This window comes from Quercus lobata, chromosome 9 (genome assembly GCF_001633185.2).
Source record: "Quercus lobata isolate SW786 chromosome 9, ValleyOak3.0 Primary Assembly, whole genome shotgun sequence".
NCBI lineage: Eukaryota > Viridiplantae > Streptophyta > Magnoliopsida > Fagales > Fagaceae > Quercus > Quercus lobata.
Genome location: NC_044912.1, coordinates 1301172 through 1319164, shown reverse-complemented (window position 1 = coordinate 1319164; position 17993 = coordinate 1301172). Strand labels below are relative to the sequence as shown.

At 40.3% G+C, this 17993-nt stretch overlaps 2 protein-coding genes across 2 annotated transcripts; both read right to left on the bottom strand.

Moving 5' to 3' along the window:
• Positions 1–6518: 6518 nt before the first annotated feature.
• On the bottom strand, positions 6519–8837 carry LOC115959990. The gene is made up of 4 exons (XM_031078680.1): positions 8178–8837; positions 7396–8070; positions 6874–7215; positions 6519–6578 (listed from the first exon to the last, which is right to left on the bottom strand). Exons 1-4 carry the CDS (start codon positions 8835–8837, stop codon positions 6519–6521), a joined length of 1737 nt encoding a protein of 578 aa, XP_030934540.1.
• Positions 8838–11348: 2511 nt separating this feature from the next.
• Positions 11349–12080, bottom strand: LOC115959988. Its single transcript, XM_031078676.1, has one exon. It carries the CDS (start codon positions 12078–12080, stop codon positions 11349–11351), a length of 732 nt encoding a protein of 243 aa, XP_030934536.1.
• Positions 12081–17993: the final 5913 nt, after the last annotated feature.

The following is a 17993-nucleotide window of genomic DNA, read 5'->3' as shown; positions in this document are numbered from 1 at the left end:
ATTTCACAATAATCGAATTTGTTTTTCTGCATGGATAAAATCTGTTTCTACGTTAATAAAATTTGCTCTCTACACATCATGTTTACTGTATATTCGAAGCTGCTTACTGCATTCATAAAATCTATTTTTTGCATTAAGTAAAATTGTTCACTGTTTTCTCATAAAAATTGTTCACTGTTTTCTACATAAACTGTTTTTAGCATTGGCGCAATTATTGTTGAAAACAGTGAACAATTTAAAACTATGTACTAATGTACTAATCATCCTGATTTGATGAAAATTTCAAAATTGTTGAACGTACAAAATCGTGAAATCTTAATGGAAAATCGAAATTGTTAAACATACCAAATCGTGAAAATTCAATGGAAAATTGTGTACATTAGATGTACAAATATTCTGGACTTGTTGAGAAATTTGATTTCGTTGAAAGTACAAAATCGTGAGAATTCAAGAGAAAATTGTGTACATTAGATGTACAGATCGTTCGAATTTGTAAAAAACAAAATTTAGATGTGCAGATCATTCGAATTTGTTGATTGTATAAAATCTTGAAAGTACAGAATAAAATTGTGTAAATTAGATTTCGAATTTTTTAACAAATTCGGATGATCAGTACATTAGTACACAGTTTTCCATTTAATTTTCACGATTTTGTACATTTAACGAATTCAAACTTTTCAACAAATTCAAACTATCTGTACATCTAATTTACACAATTTTATTTTGTACTTTCAAGATTTTATACAATCAACAAATTCGAACAATCTGTACATCTAAATTTTGTTTTTTACAAATTCGAATGATCTGTACATCTAATGTACACAATTTTCTCTTGAATTTTCACGATTTTGTACTTTCAACGAAATCAAATTTCTTAACAAGTCTAGAATATTTGTACATCTAATGTACACAACTTTCCATTGAATTTTCACGATTTGGTACGTTCAACAATTTCGATTTTCCATTAAGATTTCACGATTTTGTACGTTTAACAATTTTGAAATTTTCATCAAATCAAGATGATTAGTACATTAGTACATAGTTTTAAATTGAATTTTCACGATTTTGTACATTTGACGACTTCAAATTTGGAAACAAATTTGGATGATCTGTACATCTAATGTAATTAATTTTCCATTAAGTTTACTCAATTTGTTATGCTCTTCAATTTTCATTTGAATTTTCACGATTTTACACAATCAACGAATTCAAACAGTGCCACGGTGGCAGAACTGATGAGGAACTCGAGTTTCTGAAACTCGAGTTCTGGAAAAAGTGGTAGTTTGCCATTTATTTCCGAAACAATGTTTTTTTGCTAAAAATTTCCAAAAAAAGGTGGTATATGGCCATTTTGGCCTGATTTAAGGGTGGTGAAAGTTGAGTTTGCTGCATTTTCAGGAGGGAGGTTTCCTTCACCAGATGCCTTGACAGATAGGTAGGCCTTACAACCTTTGGTTTGGTGGCAATACCATGGCTCCTCATTTCCAACTCTTCAAATCCTTGCCCTTAAACTTCTTGGACAACCTTGTTCATCCTCATGTGCTGAGAGGAATTGGAGCACATACAAATTCATTCATTCCTTAAAAAGAAACAAAATGGCTCCTGCACGTGCTGAGGATTTGGTATATCTGCATTCTAATCTTCGACTCTTGTCAAGGCACAATGAGGAGTACGTAAATACAACAACAAAGATGTGGGATATTGCAGGAGACTCTTGGAATGAGAGCGACATACATGGAGGAGCTGGAATTCTTGAGAAAGCTGCCCTTACACTTGATGAACCAGAGTTAGAGGCCATGGTTATCGGGAATGCTAGCACTAGTGTTACTACTAGTGAAAGTGAAGTTCGTAGTGAAGCTATTGATCTTGATGATGATGATGCAGGTTGTATTTGATTGTCTTGTTGATTATCTTTTATTTTGTTTTAGTTTCAAACTTGTGGGTTGTATTCTAATTTCCAAACATCATGGAATGTTTTAGTTTCAAACTTGTGGGTTGTATTTAATTTATGAACATCATGTTTTAGTTATTATCTACTATTGCTCTTAAATTTGGTATATGTTTATATAATGTGAAAAAGTATGCTTAGCAATATATAGAAAATATAAATAAAAAAATTTTAAATTTTTTTTTAATCGCCGCACCTGCACCCTACTTTTTTAAAAATTGCCGAGTCTCGCACCTGCACCCGAATCCGAAAATGCACCCATGCTTCATAGAAATTTTCTGAAGTTTCCGTGTCTATAACTTTGTATCCATGAGCAATATCTCAACTTTATTTTTTTCATTATTATGATATGGAGGATGAGGTTTTGGGTTCAAGACTTGTCAGGTTCAACCTATCATTGCATGAGAGTTAGTAAACTATATATTTTTATATTAAAATGACATGTTTTGCTCTTGTAAAAGTAGCAATGAATTTGTTTTAATTCTTTTAATGAGTAATAGTTAATTTCAGTAGAAGAAGCACATAAGGGATGCAACCCTTGTACACAAGGCATATATAAGAGGAGAACCCTGAAAAAAAAAAATCTAAAAGTCAAAAAGATCTAAAATCAGCAAGAAATATGTTTTTTTTTTTTAAAGTAAAAAAGTTAAACGTTGACATAAATGCCTTGAGGTGGTTGAATTTGATGATTCCTTGGATATTAGTGGGTTGACAAGACTCGAGCGATGATCTTTGGGCTATATCCTGTAATACAAAGAACACTGAATCAGAGGAGACCAGTGGGGACCGGCCAAAAGTCCTCCTCCGATGAAGTTAGTTACTTTTGAACTCTCTGAAAGGAAGAAGTATTTTCTCAAAGTAAAATTGTCTGAATCCCATTACCTTTCATCGAAGAAGCCTTATATAGTATGCGTGGAACGGTTATCTGTTTAGTAACCGTTCCCAATGTCGAGGAGTCCGGAGAATTGGGGTAACTTCCATAACCGCTATGGAAGTTACCTAAGTTGGACGGGTCGTTCTATGGTGAACTCGTCCATCCTTAGTAAAAGATGGACGAGACCTCCACGATGAACTCGTCCATCTTTAGTAAAGGATGGACGAGACCATCTTAGACGGCTTGGCCTGCTTAAATGATGGGTAAGATTCCATGAGATATTGTCCGTTCATAGACGGACGAGGTTAGCCAGAACGCTTGGAACATTCACTTCGCTTATTTGATTTATCGTAGCTTGTCTTTTGTTGGACGAGGCATATGGACGAGTTATGGAGTTGGATGATTTCTGTGACACCATCAGTTGCCCCCTCGTCCATATGGGTCTTCCAAAGAGTTGGACGTCCTTGAATGTATATATAATTGGTTAATAAATCAATGCACCACGTGTCATTTTTTTTATTGGCGACTGATTCCGTCGATTTATTTTTCCAAGGTAAATGCCACGTGTCGTTTTCGTATTGGTAGGGTCGTTTCGAATACCCAGGTCAGCATCCTATAAATAGTGGAATGCCTCCCTTAACCCTTCTCATTTAAGAGATTTTCTTCCTTGACATCCATCGTCTAGAGCCTTGTCTAGGAGTTCCTCTGCGTCTAGAGTCTTCTTCCGTCTAGAGCCAGGTACTCTTCTTCTCTTCGTCTTTAGGTTATAAGTTTCTTGTTAGAGATGTATGTTGCTTCCTCGTCCACTGATAGCCTTAATAAGGCTATAGACGAGTACTATGAGGACAGTAGTGATAGGTCTAGTTCTAGCAGTGCTAGTGATGATAGTGGAGGAAGCACGGACGAGAATTACTCTTCTGGGGCCCCTGGGTTCCCTATTGAGGTCGTCCAAGAACAACTTAGGAGAGCTTCTGGCTCCCAAGCTGGTTCTCCGTCCAATCCTACAGACGAGGTAGAAACCGTCTTTAGTTGCGCTGTAGGCGTCCATTCTAAGACGGACGAACAAAGGTTAAATAGTCTTAGATCTTGGTATCAAATCCCGGACGAGTTTAACCCTAGGCTGCCCGTCCGTGGAGAGTGGTGTTGTGAACCACGTTTTGGAATAGGCGTCTATGAATCTTACTTCCTAGGTGGCCTTAGGTTTCCTTTAAATGCCTTCGCTAGAGAGTTATTAGTCAAGTTAGGTTTAGGTGTTTGCCAATTCAATCCTAATGCGTGGAGATTAGTTATCTCCATACAAATTTTGTGGAGGGAAGTTTTTGGTGGGGACCGTCCTCTTACAGTGGACGAGTTTCTTTATTGTTATAAACCTTCTGCAATAATTCAATCTGAGGGTTTCTATCAGTTTACTGCTAGGGGGAATGATTGTAGGTTAATCAAGTCCCTAGCTTCGTCTGATAGAAAATGGAAGACGAAGTTCATCTTTGTTTCAGGCTTCTGGGCAGGGAAACCTGTGGACATTGGCAGGGATCCCTTTCCTCCTTACACCGGGGACCTAGGGAACCTTCGTCCAGAAGATACGTCCCTTCCCCTTGTTTATTTTTATTCTTTCTTCTATTTGGTATATTTACAATTTCTAACCTTTGTTTGTTCATTGTGTTGTAGCTGCCAAACGTCCGTCCTTGAGCAAATTTCACCGTGACCACGTCCACAGGGCTCGTCTTCATACAGACAGGAGCTTTCGTTCTCTTGTCACGCTTAGACGTCTAGCCAAGTGGGGTTTAGGTCCTGAGCCTTCAGACGAAGCTATCGCCCACGAAGTTACTGTGCGCAAAAGTAAGTTTTTAGCAAACTAAGCCTCTTTTTTTATTTTTTTTTTATGTATACATTCGTGATCCGTTTATCTCATTTTAGGAATGTCAACAATGAAAGAGAACAAAGGGAAAGAAGTTGCAGGTGAGGGCAAACGTCCTGAGGCTCAGACCCAGGATCGTCCTGAGGGTCAGGCACGTCCAACGGCTAGGGACAAAAGGAAATTCTTGCCAAAGAACATTGACTTGGAAGGGCTCCCTAGTCGTCGAGACAAAAGAGTGAAGTAGGGCTCGTCCAAGGTGGTTAAGTCCAAGCCTCAACAGTCTCAGCCTTCCATCCAGGTAGTTGACGTGGACTCGTCCACTCCAGTTGAGTCCACTCCGTCCAAGACTCCTCCGCCCAGAACTCCTTTGGCCAAGTCTACTGCGCCTGGCTCGTCCCAGCCTTCTACGAACATCATTGAGAATGAAGATCTGGCTTGGGAACGTTTCCAGATGGCCGTCCAGGACGAGGACATAAACATGTGCTATAACATGGGCTTGAAGGAGTTTAAGCATTCAGGCGTCCATGACCTCTTTAAGGTACGTCAATATCTCTCGTCCTTGTTCAGTTAGCAACCTTTCCTCACTTAATCATCCTGTTGTTTTTATCTATTCATAGGCCATGTCAAAGTTTATAGCAGCGTCTAGACAGGCAACAGAGCTGGACAAGACGAGAGTCTTGTTGGAGACGAGGATTCAACAGGTGAATGCTGACTGTAAAAAATGGGCTGGGGCTGCTGCAAAAGCTAAGGACGAGGTCAATGAGCGTAACAAGCTGATCGAGGAGCTAAGGACTGATGCATTGGAGAAGGATACGTGCATTGATCACTTGCAAAAGATGAACGACGAATTGAATGCTCGTCTCTCCAAGGCAAAAGAGGACGCTGTGGCTGAATTCAAGTCGTCCAAAGTGTATACGGACACTCTGGATCGCAACTATGCAGCTGGTTTTGAAGATTTCAGAATGGACGCTATTGAGAACTTCCCTGGAGTTGACTTTAGCTCAATTAAGCTTAACCTTGCTGCTGCCACAAGCTCTCTTCTCCAGACCGGCTCTGAGGACGTCAATGTGGAAGACGACGCCAGTACTCAGCCTCCTCAGGACGAGCGTGCTGTGAATGCTCCCCCTGCTTAGGACGAGACCTTTAAGCTTAGTAGCCTTTGTTTTCTTTTTTTTTGGTTTATATTTGGTCCTTTGTTTTAGGACCTTTTTTATGTAACAAGAATACACTATACTCGTCCGTGGTTTTAGGACGGGTCTTTTAAGCAAACCATTTCTGCTTTTCAAACTAATCAAGGGTTTTTGGACATAGGATCTCCACCCTTTGAATGAAGTTTTATTTTCTTTTCATGGACAAGTGACTTCATTTTCTTTGCAAAGACGAATGCTGCTAAACTATTTTAAGTTAACTCCAGCTTTAGCTAGTCCATGTCGAGAATACATATTTTTCATGTTGTTAGTCTAACTTGTCTTAGCAGGTAGTATTTTTAATTAGCTTGATTCGTCTTAAGACTAACAAACTAATTTTACATACCATCTTACTTATTTTGCCCAACTTTTTCTCTCGTCCAGAGTTTGGATTGTTTCAGTTGGCTTCGCCTCGTCCATGATTTGGACAAGTGTGGTTATGGTTTTTTCCTTGCTTTATTCAAGAAAATTTAGACGTTACATCTCTGCGTCCAGAGATTTTGTTCGTCTTGGATCTTTCAATCCTCTTGAGGATTGGCTTGGACGACAATATCATGGAGATAAAATTCACACAACATTTTGTACATAACATAGATATTGTTTACAGATAAGGCACATGCACACTGATGCCTTTTTATTTAATAAATACATACTTCATAACTTCGTCCATAACCATAACACAACCATAATAAGTAATAAGATAGTAGTTTCAAACTTCACACACAAACAGCACCAAACATAGTAGTATCAAACACTAGTAGTATCAAACACAAACAACACCAAACATAGTAGTACGTTAGTAGACAGACAAGACCCAGGCTCGTCCATAGGTTCACTCTTACTGATAATACCTCCTCAGGTGCTCCACATTCCAAGGATGTTCCAACTTTCTCCCGTCCAGGGCCTCCAGGTAGTAGGATCCTTGCCTTTTATAGTTGATAACTCTATAGGGTCCTTCCCAGTTTGGGCCCAACTTCCCATGTGCTGGGTTCTTGGTTGACAAAGAGACCTTTCTCAGGACGAGATCTCCTATGTTGAAATGCCTAGGCTTCACCATCGCATCATACTGCCTAGCTATGAGGTTCTTGTACTTTGCTGCCCTGTGTTCTGCGTTTGCCCTTACCTCGTCTATTAGATCGAGGTTCAGACGAAGCTGGTCCTCATTATCCTTGTCTTGATACATCATCACCCTGTGATTAGCCATATGTACCTCTGCAGGTATGACTGCATCGCTTCCATAGGCTAACTTGAAAGGAGTCTCCCCTGTAGGGGTTCTCACTGTGGTCCTGTACGCCCATAAAACTCCTGGTAATTCATCTGGCCATACTCCATTTGCCTCCTCAAGCCGAGTCTTGATGATTTTCAACAAGGATCGGTTTGTAACTTCAGCTTGGCCGTTGGCTTGGGGGTGTGCGGGCGAGGAATAATGGTTCTGAATTCCAAAGTGTAAGCAAAAGTCCTTGAAGAGTGCATTGTCAAATTGTCGTCCGTTGTCAGACACCAATACCTTCGGCACTCCAAATCTGCATACAATGTTCTTCCACACGAAATTTTTCACATTCTGTTGTGTGATATTTGCCAACGGTTCTGCTTCCACCCATTTGGTGAAGTAATCGATACCCACCACTAAAAACTTCATCTGCCTTATTCCCAAAGGGAAGCGACCCAAAATGTCCAGTCCCCATTGTGCGAAGGGCCACGGTGCCACCATTGGGGTGAGGTATTCCGATGGTTGCCTAGGGACGTTGCTAAATCGCTGGCACTGGTCGCAGACCTTAACGTATGCTTTAGCATCAGCTTGCATGTTCGGCCAGTAATACCCTGCACAGACGACCTTGTGGACAAGTGATCTGGCTCCTGAATGATTGCCACATGCCCCTTCATGAACTTCTCTCAGTACGTAGTTTGCTTCGTCCGGAGCTAAGCATCTAAGGTAAGGCTGAGAGAAACCTCTCTTGTATAGCACTTCATTCATAAGGACGTATCTAGCTGATCTCACCCTCACCTTCCTGGCCTCGTCCTTCTCTTCTGGTAGTCGTTCGTCTTTCAAGTATGATATAATGGGGGTCATCCAATTTTCTCTGTTATCCACCTGTTGTACTTCCGGGACATCTATACTTGGCATATATTGAACTTCATCTGACTTCTCTATTGATTCATTTGCTGAGGCTTCTTTTGCTATAGTATCAGCTTCCAGTTCTCCTCCCTTGGGATTTGAACGAAGTCAGCTTTTTCAAATCTTTTCACAAGGCGCATCACCCTACCAAGGTATTTCTTCATTCGTTCTTCCTTCGCTTCATACATCCCATTTACTTGCCCCATGATCAGTTGAGAATCCCCCATGACACATATGAACTTGGCTTCCACAGACTTAGCCAATTCTAGCCCTTTGAGGAGGGCTTCATATTCGACTTCATTGTTAGTTGCTTGGTACTGTAGACGGACTTTATGTTTCAGTTTATCTCCTTCTGGCGATTGCAGGACCACACCAATTCCTCCTGCATGCCGTGTAGACGAACCATCCACGTGGACGATCCATCTCTTACTGTCTTCTGTCTCATTATGACTTGGGGTAAACTCTGCAATAAAATCTGCTAGGGCTTGAGCTTTTATGGCATGCCTTGGTTGATACCTAATATCAAACTCACTGAGCTCCACAGCCCACTGGATTAATCGTCCTGTAGCTTCCAGTCTATTCATTGCCTTCTTGAGCGAATGATCTGTCATGACATTAATGACATGCGCTTGGAAATAATGCCTCAGCTTCCTAGAAGCGGTGATCAATGCGAAGGCTAATTTCTCCATTTGTGGATACCGTCCTTCCGCTCCTTTCAATGCCTTGCTTGTATAGTACACAGGTCTTTGCACTTTATCTTCCTCTCTTATCAATGCTGAGTTCACGGCATGCGGGGTTACCGCTAAGTATAAATATAATTCCTCTCCCTCCACCGATGGACTCAGCAGCGATGCCATGGTAAGGTATGCCTTCAAATCTTCGAAAGCTCTCTGACACTCGTCGGTCCATTCGAATGCTTTTTTGAGAACCTTAAAAAATGGCAAACACTTATCAGTAGCTTTAGAGACAAACCTGTTAAGCGCGGCAACTCGTCCAGTGAGGGATTGGATTTCCTTGGTATTTTGCGGTGGCTTCATGTCCAATATTGCTTGAATTTTATCTGGATTTGCTTCAATTCCCCTGTGGAAGACCATAAAGCCAAGGAATTTCCCTGACGATACTCCAAAAGCACATTTGCTAGGATTCAGCTTCATGTTATACTGTCTCAGTGTGTCAAATGTCTCCTGTAGGTCGTCTAGATGCCTTCCCTTGTCCTGACTTTTCACCAGCATGTCATCTACATAGACTTCCACATTCCGCCCAATCTGCGGACGAAACATGTGGTTGACCAACCTCTGATATGTCGCCCCCGCGTTCTTTAAACCAAATGGCATTACCTTATAGCAGAATAAGCCTTGACTGGTGACAAAAGATGTCTTCTCTTGGTCAGCCTCGTCCATCCTTATCTGATTGTATCCCGAAAAGGCATCCATGAAGCTAAGCAATTTGTGGCCTGCAGTTGAGTCCACTAACTGGTCAATGCGCGGTAGCGGATAACTATCCTTGGGACAAGCCTTGTTCAGATCAGTGAAGTCCACGCACATTCTCCACTTGCCATTTGCTTTTTTTACCATTACTACATTGGCCAATCAATCTGGGTAGTACACTTCCCGAATGAACTTCGCTACCATCAGCTTTTGGACCTCGTCCTTGATTGCACCATCTCTCTCAGGGGCAAACACCCTATTCTTTTGCCGCACAGGCTTGGAGGAAGGACATACATTCAAACGGTGGGTAATGACACTAGGGTCTATACCCGGCATATCCTCATGGCTCCACGCAAACACATCGATGTTTTTCTTTAAAAATTGGACGAGGTCCTTTTTAATCTTCTCTTCTAAATCTGCTCCAACCCTGGTACACCTCTCAGGGTTATCTTCATCCAAGGAAATGTCTTCCAATGCTTCAGTAGGCTCTACTACAACTTTCTTTTCTTCAATATTCATGGCTTGAACTTGTTCATCCATGGCCAACATGGCCAAGTAACATTCTCTTGCTGCCAGTTGGTCCCCGTGTACCTGCCCTACCTCGTGTTCTATTGGAAACTTGACTGATAAGTGGTAAGTAGAGGTAACGGCTTTCCAACTATTCAAAGTTGGTCTCCCAATTATGGCATTGTAGGAGGATGGACAATCTACCACAAGGAAGTTCACATCCTTGGTGATTTGTCGTGGGTATGCCCCCACTACCACGGATAGTGAAGTCCTTGTTCAGATCAGTGAAGTCCACGCACATTCTCCACTTGCCATTTGCTTTTTTTATCATTACTACATTGGCCAACCAATCTGGGTAGTACACTTCCCGAATGAACTTCGCTACCATCAGCTTTTAGACCTCGTCTTTGATTGCACCATCTCTCTCAGGGGCAAACACCCTCTTCTTTTGCCACACAGGTTTGGAGGAAGGACATACATTCAAACGGTGGGTAATGACACTAGGGTCTATACCCGGCATATCCTCATGGCTCCACGCAAACACATCGATGTTTTTCTTTAAAAATTGGACGAGGTCCTTTTTAATCTTCTCTTCTAAATCTGCTCCAACCCTGGTACACCTCTCAGGGTTATTTTCATCCAAGGAAATGTCTTCCAATACTTCAGTAGGCTCTACTACAACTTTCTTTTCTTCAATATTCATGGCTTGAACTTGTTCATCCATGGCCAACATGGCCAAGTAACATTCTCTTGCTGCCAGTTGGTCCCCGTGTACCTGCCCTACCTCGTGTTCTGTTGGAAACTTGACTGATAAGTGGTAAGTAGAGGTAACGGCTTTCCAAAAGTTGGTCTCCCAATTATGGCATTGTAGGAGGATGGACAATCTACCACAAGGAAGTTCACATCCTTGGTGATTTGTCGTGGGTATGCCCCCACTACCACGGATAAGGAAATAGTACCAACTGGTTGCACCTTCATCCCACCAAAGCCTACTAGGGGGGAGTTCACTAGACGGAGCTGGTCTCGTCCTAATCTCATCTGCTGAAAAGCTGGATAATATAAAATGTCTGCTGAGCTTCCATTGTCCACAAGCACTCTTCTAGTTATGTAGTTCGCAATTAATAAGGAGATGACGAGAGCATCATCATGGGGGTGATGAATTCTGTCAGCGTCCTCGTCCGTGAAAGTGATTGCCTGCTCGTCTGTGGACCTTGCTCTCGGTGATTGTCCAGAAAGTTGGACGCTCTGCACTACCTTCAAGTATGCTTTCTTGGACTTGGACGAATGGCCAGTTGAACTTCCCCCAATAATGACTCTTATCTCCCCGAGTGGTGGTCGTGATGATTCTTCCATCTCCCCTTTCTGTTTCTCGTCCCTCTGGTCTCGTCCTAGGAAACCCCTCAACTTCCCTTACCTTATAAGATTTTCAATTTGTTACTTTAAATCGAAACACTCGTCTGTGTCATGACCATGATCCCTATGGAAGCGACAATACTTGTTCCTATTGCGCTTGTTGGGATCCCCCTTCATTTTCTCCGGCCATTTCAGGGAAGGATCATCCTTGATTTGCATAAGGACTTGCTCAAGTGGAGCGTTTAGAGGGGTATATTGCTGGTTCCGTACTGAAGGGCCTGGCTTCTTACTTTCTCGGTCTCTCCTTTCCTCCGTCCGTCCCTTCTTTGGACGAGTACCTTGCTCGTGATGGCGACTGGGATTTGCGTCCATTCTTTCAGACCTCTTCCTCTTCTTAGCAATGATCGCGTCTATTGCATTCATAAAATTCTGAGCCGAATGAACGAGTTCGGCCATGGACTGAGGCTCTTTCTCATAGAGTTTGTGTATAAACAAATCCGAATTCACCCCATTATGGAAGGCCGCCAGTAGGAGCTTATCATCTGCTTCATCCACACTAAGGGCTTCTCTGTTAAAATGGGTGATGAATGACTGAAGGCTCTCGTTCTCTCCCTGCTCTATTGTCAACAGACTGGACGAGGAACGCTTGTGTCTTTGTCCCCCAATGAAATTGTTAACAAACAACTTGCTCAACTCTTCAAAAGTACTCACCGAATTTGGGGGTATTTTGCTGAACCAAACTCGCGCCGGACCCTTAAGGGTGCTAGGGAAGGCTCTACACATTATCTCATCAGGCACCCCTTGAAGATGCATGGTGGTCTTGAAAGTGGCTATGTGATCAAATGGGTCACGTGTTCCATCATATGAATCTAGAGAAGGCAACTTGAACTTTGATGGTAGGGGGTGACCGTTGATGGAAGCCGTAAAGGGGGAATCAGTTCTATGAACCAAATCTTCTATCGAATTCGCCCTTCTCATATTCTCTTTCATTTCCTCCATAACTCTCTTCATTTGGTCCATTTCTTCCTTCAAGTGTGGTACCGTTCGTGAAATGGTGCCCCTAAACTGACTTCCAATTTCGGTATTCTCTCTACCGCCATGACTCTGTGTTTGTCCTCCTTCACGTTCTTCATGTGTTTGCCTCCTCATATTAATCTCCATTCGTAATTCTTGGTTTTGGCGAGTCAACTCCGCCATAGTGTCCGCCATAGATTGCGCATGTTGGACAGATGACGCTTGCATGACCGGTGCAGACTGGCGATCATGATGCGGGTTGCTGCTTCCCTAATGGCCTGGGCTAGTAGCCCTCGATCTAGTCCGAACCATCAACCCTTTGTCACGGAGAAGTAAACTGTGAAACAATCTCTCCCCACAAACGGCGTCAACTGATGATTCCTTGGATATCAGTGGGTTGACAAGACTTGAGCGATGATCTTTGGGCTATATCCTGTAATACAAAGAACACTGAATCAGAGGAGACCGGTGGGGACCGGCCAAAAGTCCTCCGATGATGAAGTTAGTTACTTTTGAACTCTCTGAAAGGAAGAAGTATTTTCTCAAAGTAAAATTGTCTGAATCCCATTACCTTTCATCGAGGAAGCCTTATATAGTATGCGTGGAACGGTTATCTGTTTAGTAACCGTTCCCAATGTCGAGGAGTCCGGAGAATTGGGGTAACTTCCATAACCGCTATGGAAGTTACCTAGGTTGGACGGGTCGTTCTATGGTGAACTCATCCATCCTTAGTAAAAGATGGACGAGACCTCCACGATGAACTCGTCCATCTTTAGTAAAGGATGGACGAGACCATCTTGGACGGCTTGGCCTGCTTAAATGATGGGTAAGATTCCATGAGGTATTGTCCGTCCATAGATGGACGAGGTTAGCCAGAACGCTTGGAACATTCACTTTGCCTATTTGATTTATCGTAGCTTGTCTTTCGTTGGACGAGGCATATGGACGAGTTATGGAGTTGGATGATTTCTGTGACACCATCAGAATTAATTGGCTTTGTTGGGTGTGGAGTTGATCTGCAGATTGCGGCTTATATACTGAGTCATAATGTGTCACTTGAAAGATAATTATTGATTCCCGCCATCCATATAGATGGACACCTAAGAATTCTGACAAGCAAGTCTAGAAGTCGTGCAAGGCAGCACCTTGAAACAAGATTACCTCTAGGAACACAATTAGTGGTACTATAAAATTATCAACTTCTGATGGAAAAGGTGGGGGTGGAGCTTCTGAAATATGCTTGGGTTTTTGACGTATTCAAAGAGTGAGGAGAGAATGAGAAAACCTCATATTGATTTTGAATTTGAGATGGATGTGTATTATGAAGTTATAAGGTTCAATAGTTATTTACATTATTTGGTTTATATTTCTTTGTTTGAATTTGATCCTCCTCCCCCGTCCTTTTATTTTTTATTTTTTTTTATACAATTGCCCAGAGAACAATCTGAGTGTTAAAGATATTATTTGTCCTATTGGAGATTGAAACCTCTCTTCTTTAGGCTCCCCTTTTAATTAACCCAAATCTTGTTAAGCATTATTCCAGTTCGTCTTTCTATTTAAGGGTTTTTTAAATTTTGAAGTCTTCTCCCTCTAGTTTTTGTTCCCTTTCTAATTTCTATCCTTCAAATTTGTATCGGCTCCTTTTGAGTCAAATTTGTTTTCACTAGTGGTCGTATTTGTTCCTTCAACCTGGGTTTGAGGGAAATTGGCTTCACAACTTCTTAGGAACTTTTTTTTTTTTTTTTTGTGATAATTAATTACTGATGAGAAGATCTTGTGTATTCCGTATGTAGGGGGCAAAATTAACAGTCTGACCCAACTTGGATGAGAGTGGGCTAAAATGGAGGCCCAATACAACTAATTTGTAGAGGTGGATGGTCAAGGACAAACCTTTAAGCCCTGGTAGCCACGGTTTAGCAATTAGGGAAAGAAGATTGGCAAGGATAACAATTTTAGTTAAGAATTATAGTAAGGAAAGAGAAATTATTATTTAAGTTCTTCCTCAGGTTGGCCGAGGAGTGAAGTTCTTTAGGAATACACTTCTCGATTTTACAATGATTCTTTTTTCTCTCTATTTTCCTATTTTTCTCCTTCAACTTTTTCTGACACCCCTTCAAGGAGGATATTCCTTCCTATATATAGCTACTTGGATTGCATCCCAGCCTTTCACTTGAATGGTTGTTGATCCCTCCTTAGATACTTGTCCCATCACTGCCTTGTTGGTGGCGGTAGAGTAGGTTGCAGGTTGTGGGGCACTGTTTAGGAGTCATTCTGTCATTAATGCGGCAGACTGAGTTGATATGGTGCATTAAATGTGGAGGTGATGGATGATTTATCTAGAAGCTTCCTCATTCCCTTGCTTGCATGTCACTACTACTTTCCTCGGCCTTCAACCTTATGGCCTTGGTGGTTTATCTCTAGTCTCCCGAGAAGTATCTGCTCCTTGGGCGGGCTGTCCTTCTTGGTTTCCTCTAAATGGGTTATCTTGACTGAACTGGGCCTAGTCTGATGAATAGTTGGGCCTAGTTGCCCCTCAGGTGGACTCCACTTGATGATTCCCTCTCTTCAAGCTTCTCCCTCCCACATGGTATATAGCATTATAAATGATCCAAGCCAATTCAAGTATTAAAAATATTATAGTTAAATTTAAAAAGAAGAAAACATTATTAGTGCATGAATTTTTTGATTAGTTTATAAAATAGAGTTAAATTTATTAGTTAGGCCTCGGGCCATTTAAGACTAATGAAACAACTTGTAAAGAGAATTTAATTTACAAACCCTAAAGTCTAGCTTTGAATTAGATGTCTAATTCTAATAATTGGGCTTTGAGGCCAAATTTGTGTAAGTAGAGAGATTCTGGTAGTGAACCATTCTAGAGGCTGTTAGTAGAACCATAATTGGATTGATAAATTGACACCTTTTGCATCAATAGGGAATATGTTTGCAGGCTACATTGCACTAATTTTTATGGTTATTAAATGGGTTTATTAGGGATTTTGTTCTTAGAACAGGGAGGACTACCCTTGTTTTTTTTTTGGATCTGGCAAGGAGGACTACCTTTTTTTTTTTTTTGAGAGAGTTTCAACTTATGACGTCCGCTTCTAATGATAGCTCTTTATCAACAGACCAAGACACCAATCAGTTTTTGGTGTAGGCGGAGATTAAATCCCAGATCTCTTATACAACTATCAGAGACTTTACCAGTTGAGTTAACTGGAACCCACACAAGGAGGACTACCTTGATGTTGAACCAAAGGGGTTAAGTTTTTCAATACTATCAACTAGTATTATTTTACAAAGAACAATGTTAACTCTAGACTTTCACTTATTAAGAGGGTTTACCCGAAGTTTAAATAAAGGACTAGAAATGGTAATATACTAAAAATAAAATTTTTTTTTTTATAAAAAAAGGGTGGATCTGTCCATCTACTTGCTGGTTAGCTTAGAAACTTGGAAGACTGTTAAGTCCTAAAGCTAAACCCGTTCACAGATTCATCAAGAAAAAAAAAAGAAAAAAAAACTAGTTCATGTCCTTGTGTTGCACGGATTTAGTTGTGAATTTACAGAATTTACAATTTTATTGAGAAATAATGAATTAGATTGAATACAAGCGATATGCATGGTAATCAGGCAAGTTATCCACTTAGCACAATTTTCATGTCCTTTAAAGCCATTTCGGGTTTAAAGACGAATTTGGGAAAATTGGAATTGGTACCAGTTGGACGGGAGTCGGACATAGAGGCTTGGCGTCTATATTATTATTTATTGGGGTGTAAAACATCAAGGTTACCAATGAATTAGATTGAATATAAGTGGTACATATGCTAATAAGATAACAAGATATATGACTTGCTTTCTTTTCTATTCTTACTTCTAAATTATCCTCTCCCTCAGGTTGTGGCATGTGATAATCTCTACACTTTGGTTCGAACCATAAATGAAATAGTTGTATTCTTACATCTAAATTTTCTGTAGTTGCCACGGCTAATACCTTGTGTGAGTTGTGTCCCTATCAAAGCATGAGAGGTTACTTTCCACTTACTAAAATTAGATGTAGATATAATTTTGTGAGTTGAAAAAATTTAGGCCAGCGTGTATTCATGCAAAGGCACAATAAAACCGTTTTGTTGCTTGAGAATTGTTTTTCCTTACTTGTTTGGGGATCCCCGTTGAAATCTTCAGAATTGCTAAGTTCTGACAACTTCATTTTGTCTAATAGTGCCTAGGGACTTAGCCTTCCCACTTTGGTACTCTTAGAATATAGTGATGTTGGGCTCTTTCTTCTCATATATTTATGGTGGAGTTCACAAATTAAATTCATTATAAGGTCCGCCATGAATGTGAAAGGAAATGGCACAATTTCACTGCACTATAACTTAATAATTTTCCCCCACTTTGATTCTTTCCTTAATCAAGGGGTTATTTATTTTTATACAAATAATAAGATATATGACTTGTGAAGAAGATAATACTATGAACAATTTTTTTTTTATTTTAATGTTTGTGTTAGCATGTAATGTATACATGCAATAACATCCATGTTGATAATTTGGAAATGGATCAAGTACCATCGTTGCAATCTGACATTAACATATTTGGTTTCTTTCCCTTGATATGGAGGTAGTATGTCGACCAACAAATTTCTCAGTTGAACCCTACTATATAAATATATATATATATAATTCGATAGTTGGATGGAAGATTTGAACTCTGAATGTCTCTATTAGAAATACCAAGAAGTGTCAACTAATTAAGTTATAAGTCATCTTATCTTTTGTACTTCAAAACATAAGAGCTTTGTTGGGAGTAATATTCGAGAAGACATGATGAATAGTACTTATGCTCGTTTTTCCCTTCATTTTCCCCCCCCCCCTTTTTTGTGTCTCTTATCCATTTCCCTTCTTTTTGAAAAACTTAAATATTAGGTTGGGGGAGGAAAAAAAATGAAAGAGGATTGCTTTCATTACAATGATGCTCTTTCATAATATGCTGATGAGAAATTTATTATTATTATTTTAATGCCATGTGAACTTCAAGTATGCCAACTGTATACACCATTTGCCACGTAGACATTTTCAGTCAGTAAGTTAACCGCAGGGATCAAATTGATTACAAGTTGAAAATAATAGAGATCAAATTAATTGCTACAAAATTGTAGATACCAAAATGACTATGTCCTCAAAATGTAAAGACCAAAATAGTGTAACAATCAGGTTCGAGTACCGAAATTCAAGAAACGATTGTTCGTTGCAGATCAAATCAGATTAGTTTCTGAAGTGATTTTGCAGGTAAATCTACGTTTCCATGTTCTCTTAATTTGATTTGGATTTTCTATACTTTTGCTCTGCTGCTATGTTAGTATTATTTGATTTGGAATAATATATGCATATAGGTTTCATGCTTCAAATTAATATGGTTGCTTTCAACACCACTACCACTGGAGATGGTGGATGGTGGTGGCGTGAGCTTTTTTTGGTTTAGGCTGAGCTCTCACAGTGACAACAGATTTCACAATAGAGTAGAGTAGAGAAAATCTAAGTACAAGAGAAAATCTAAGTACATAGAGAATTTGATAACAGATTTCACACTTTTGCTGATTTGGCAGTCTGTAATTGGTGTGTGCGCCAATAAGATGACAATGGTGTTGCCACCGATTATATTCTCCCAACTTAACCAGATGTGAAAAAAATAAAAGTTGCAATTTTTTTTTTT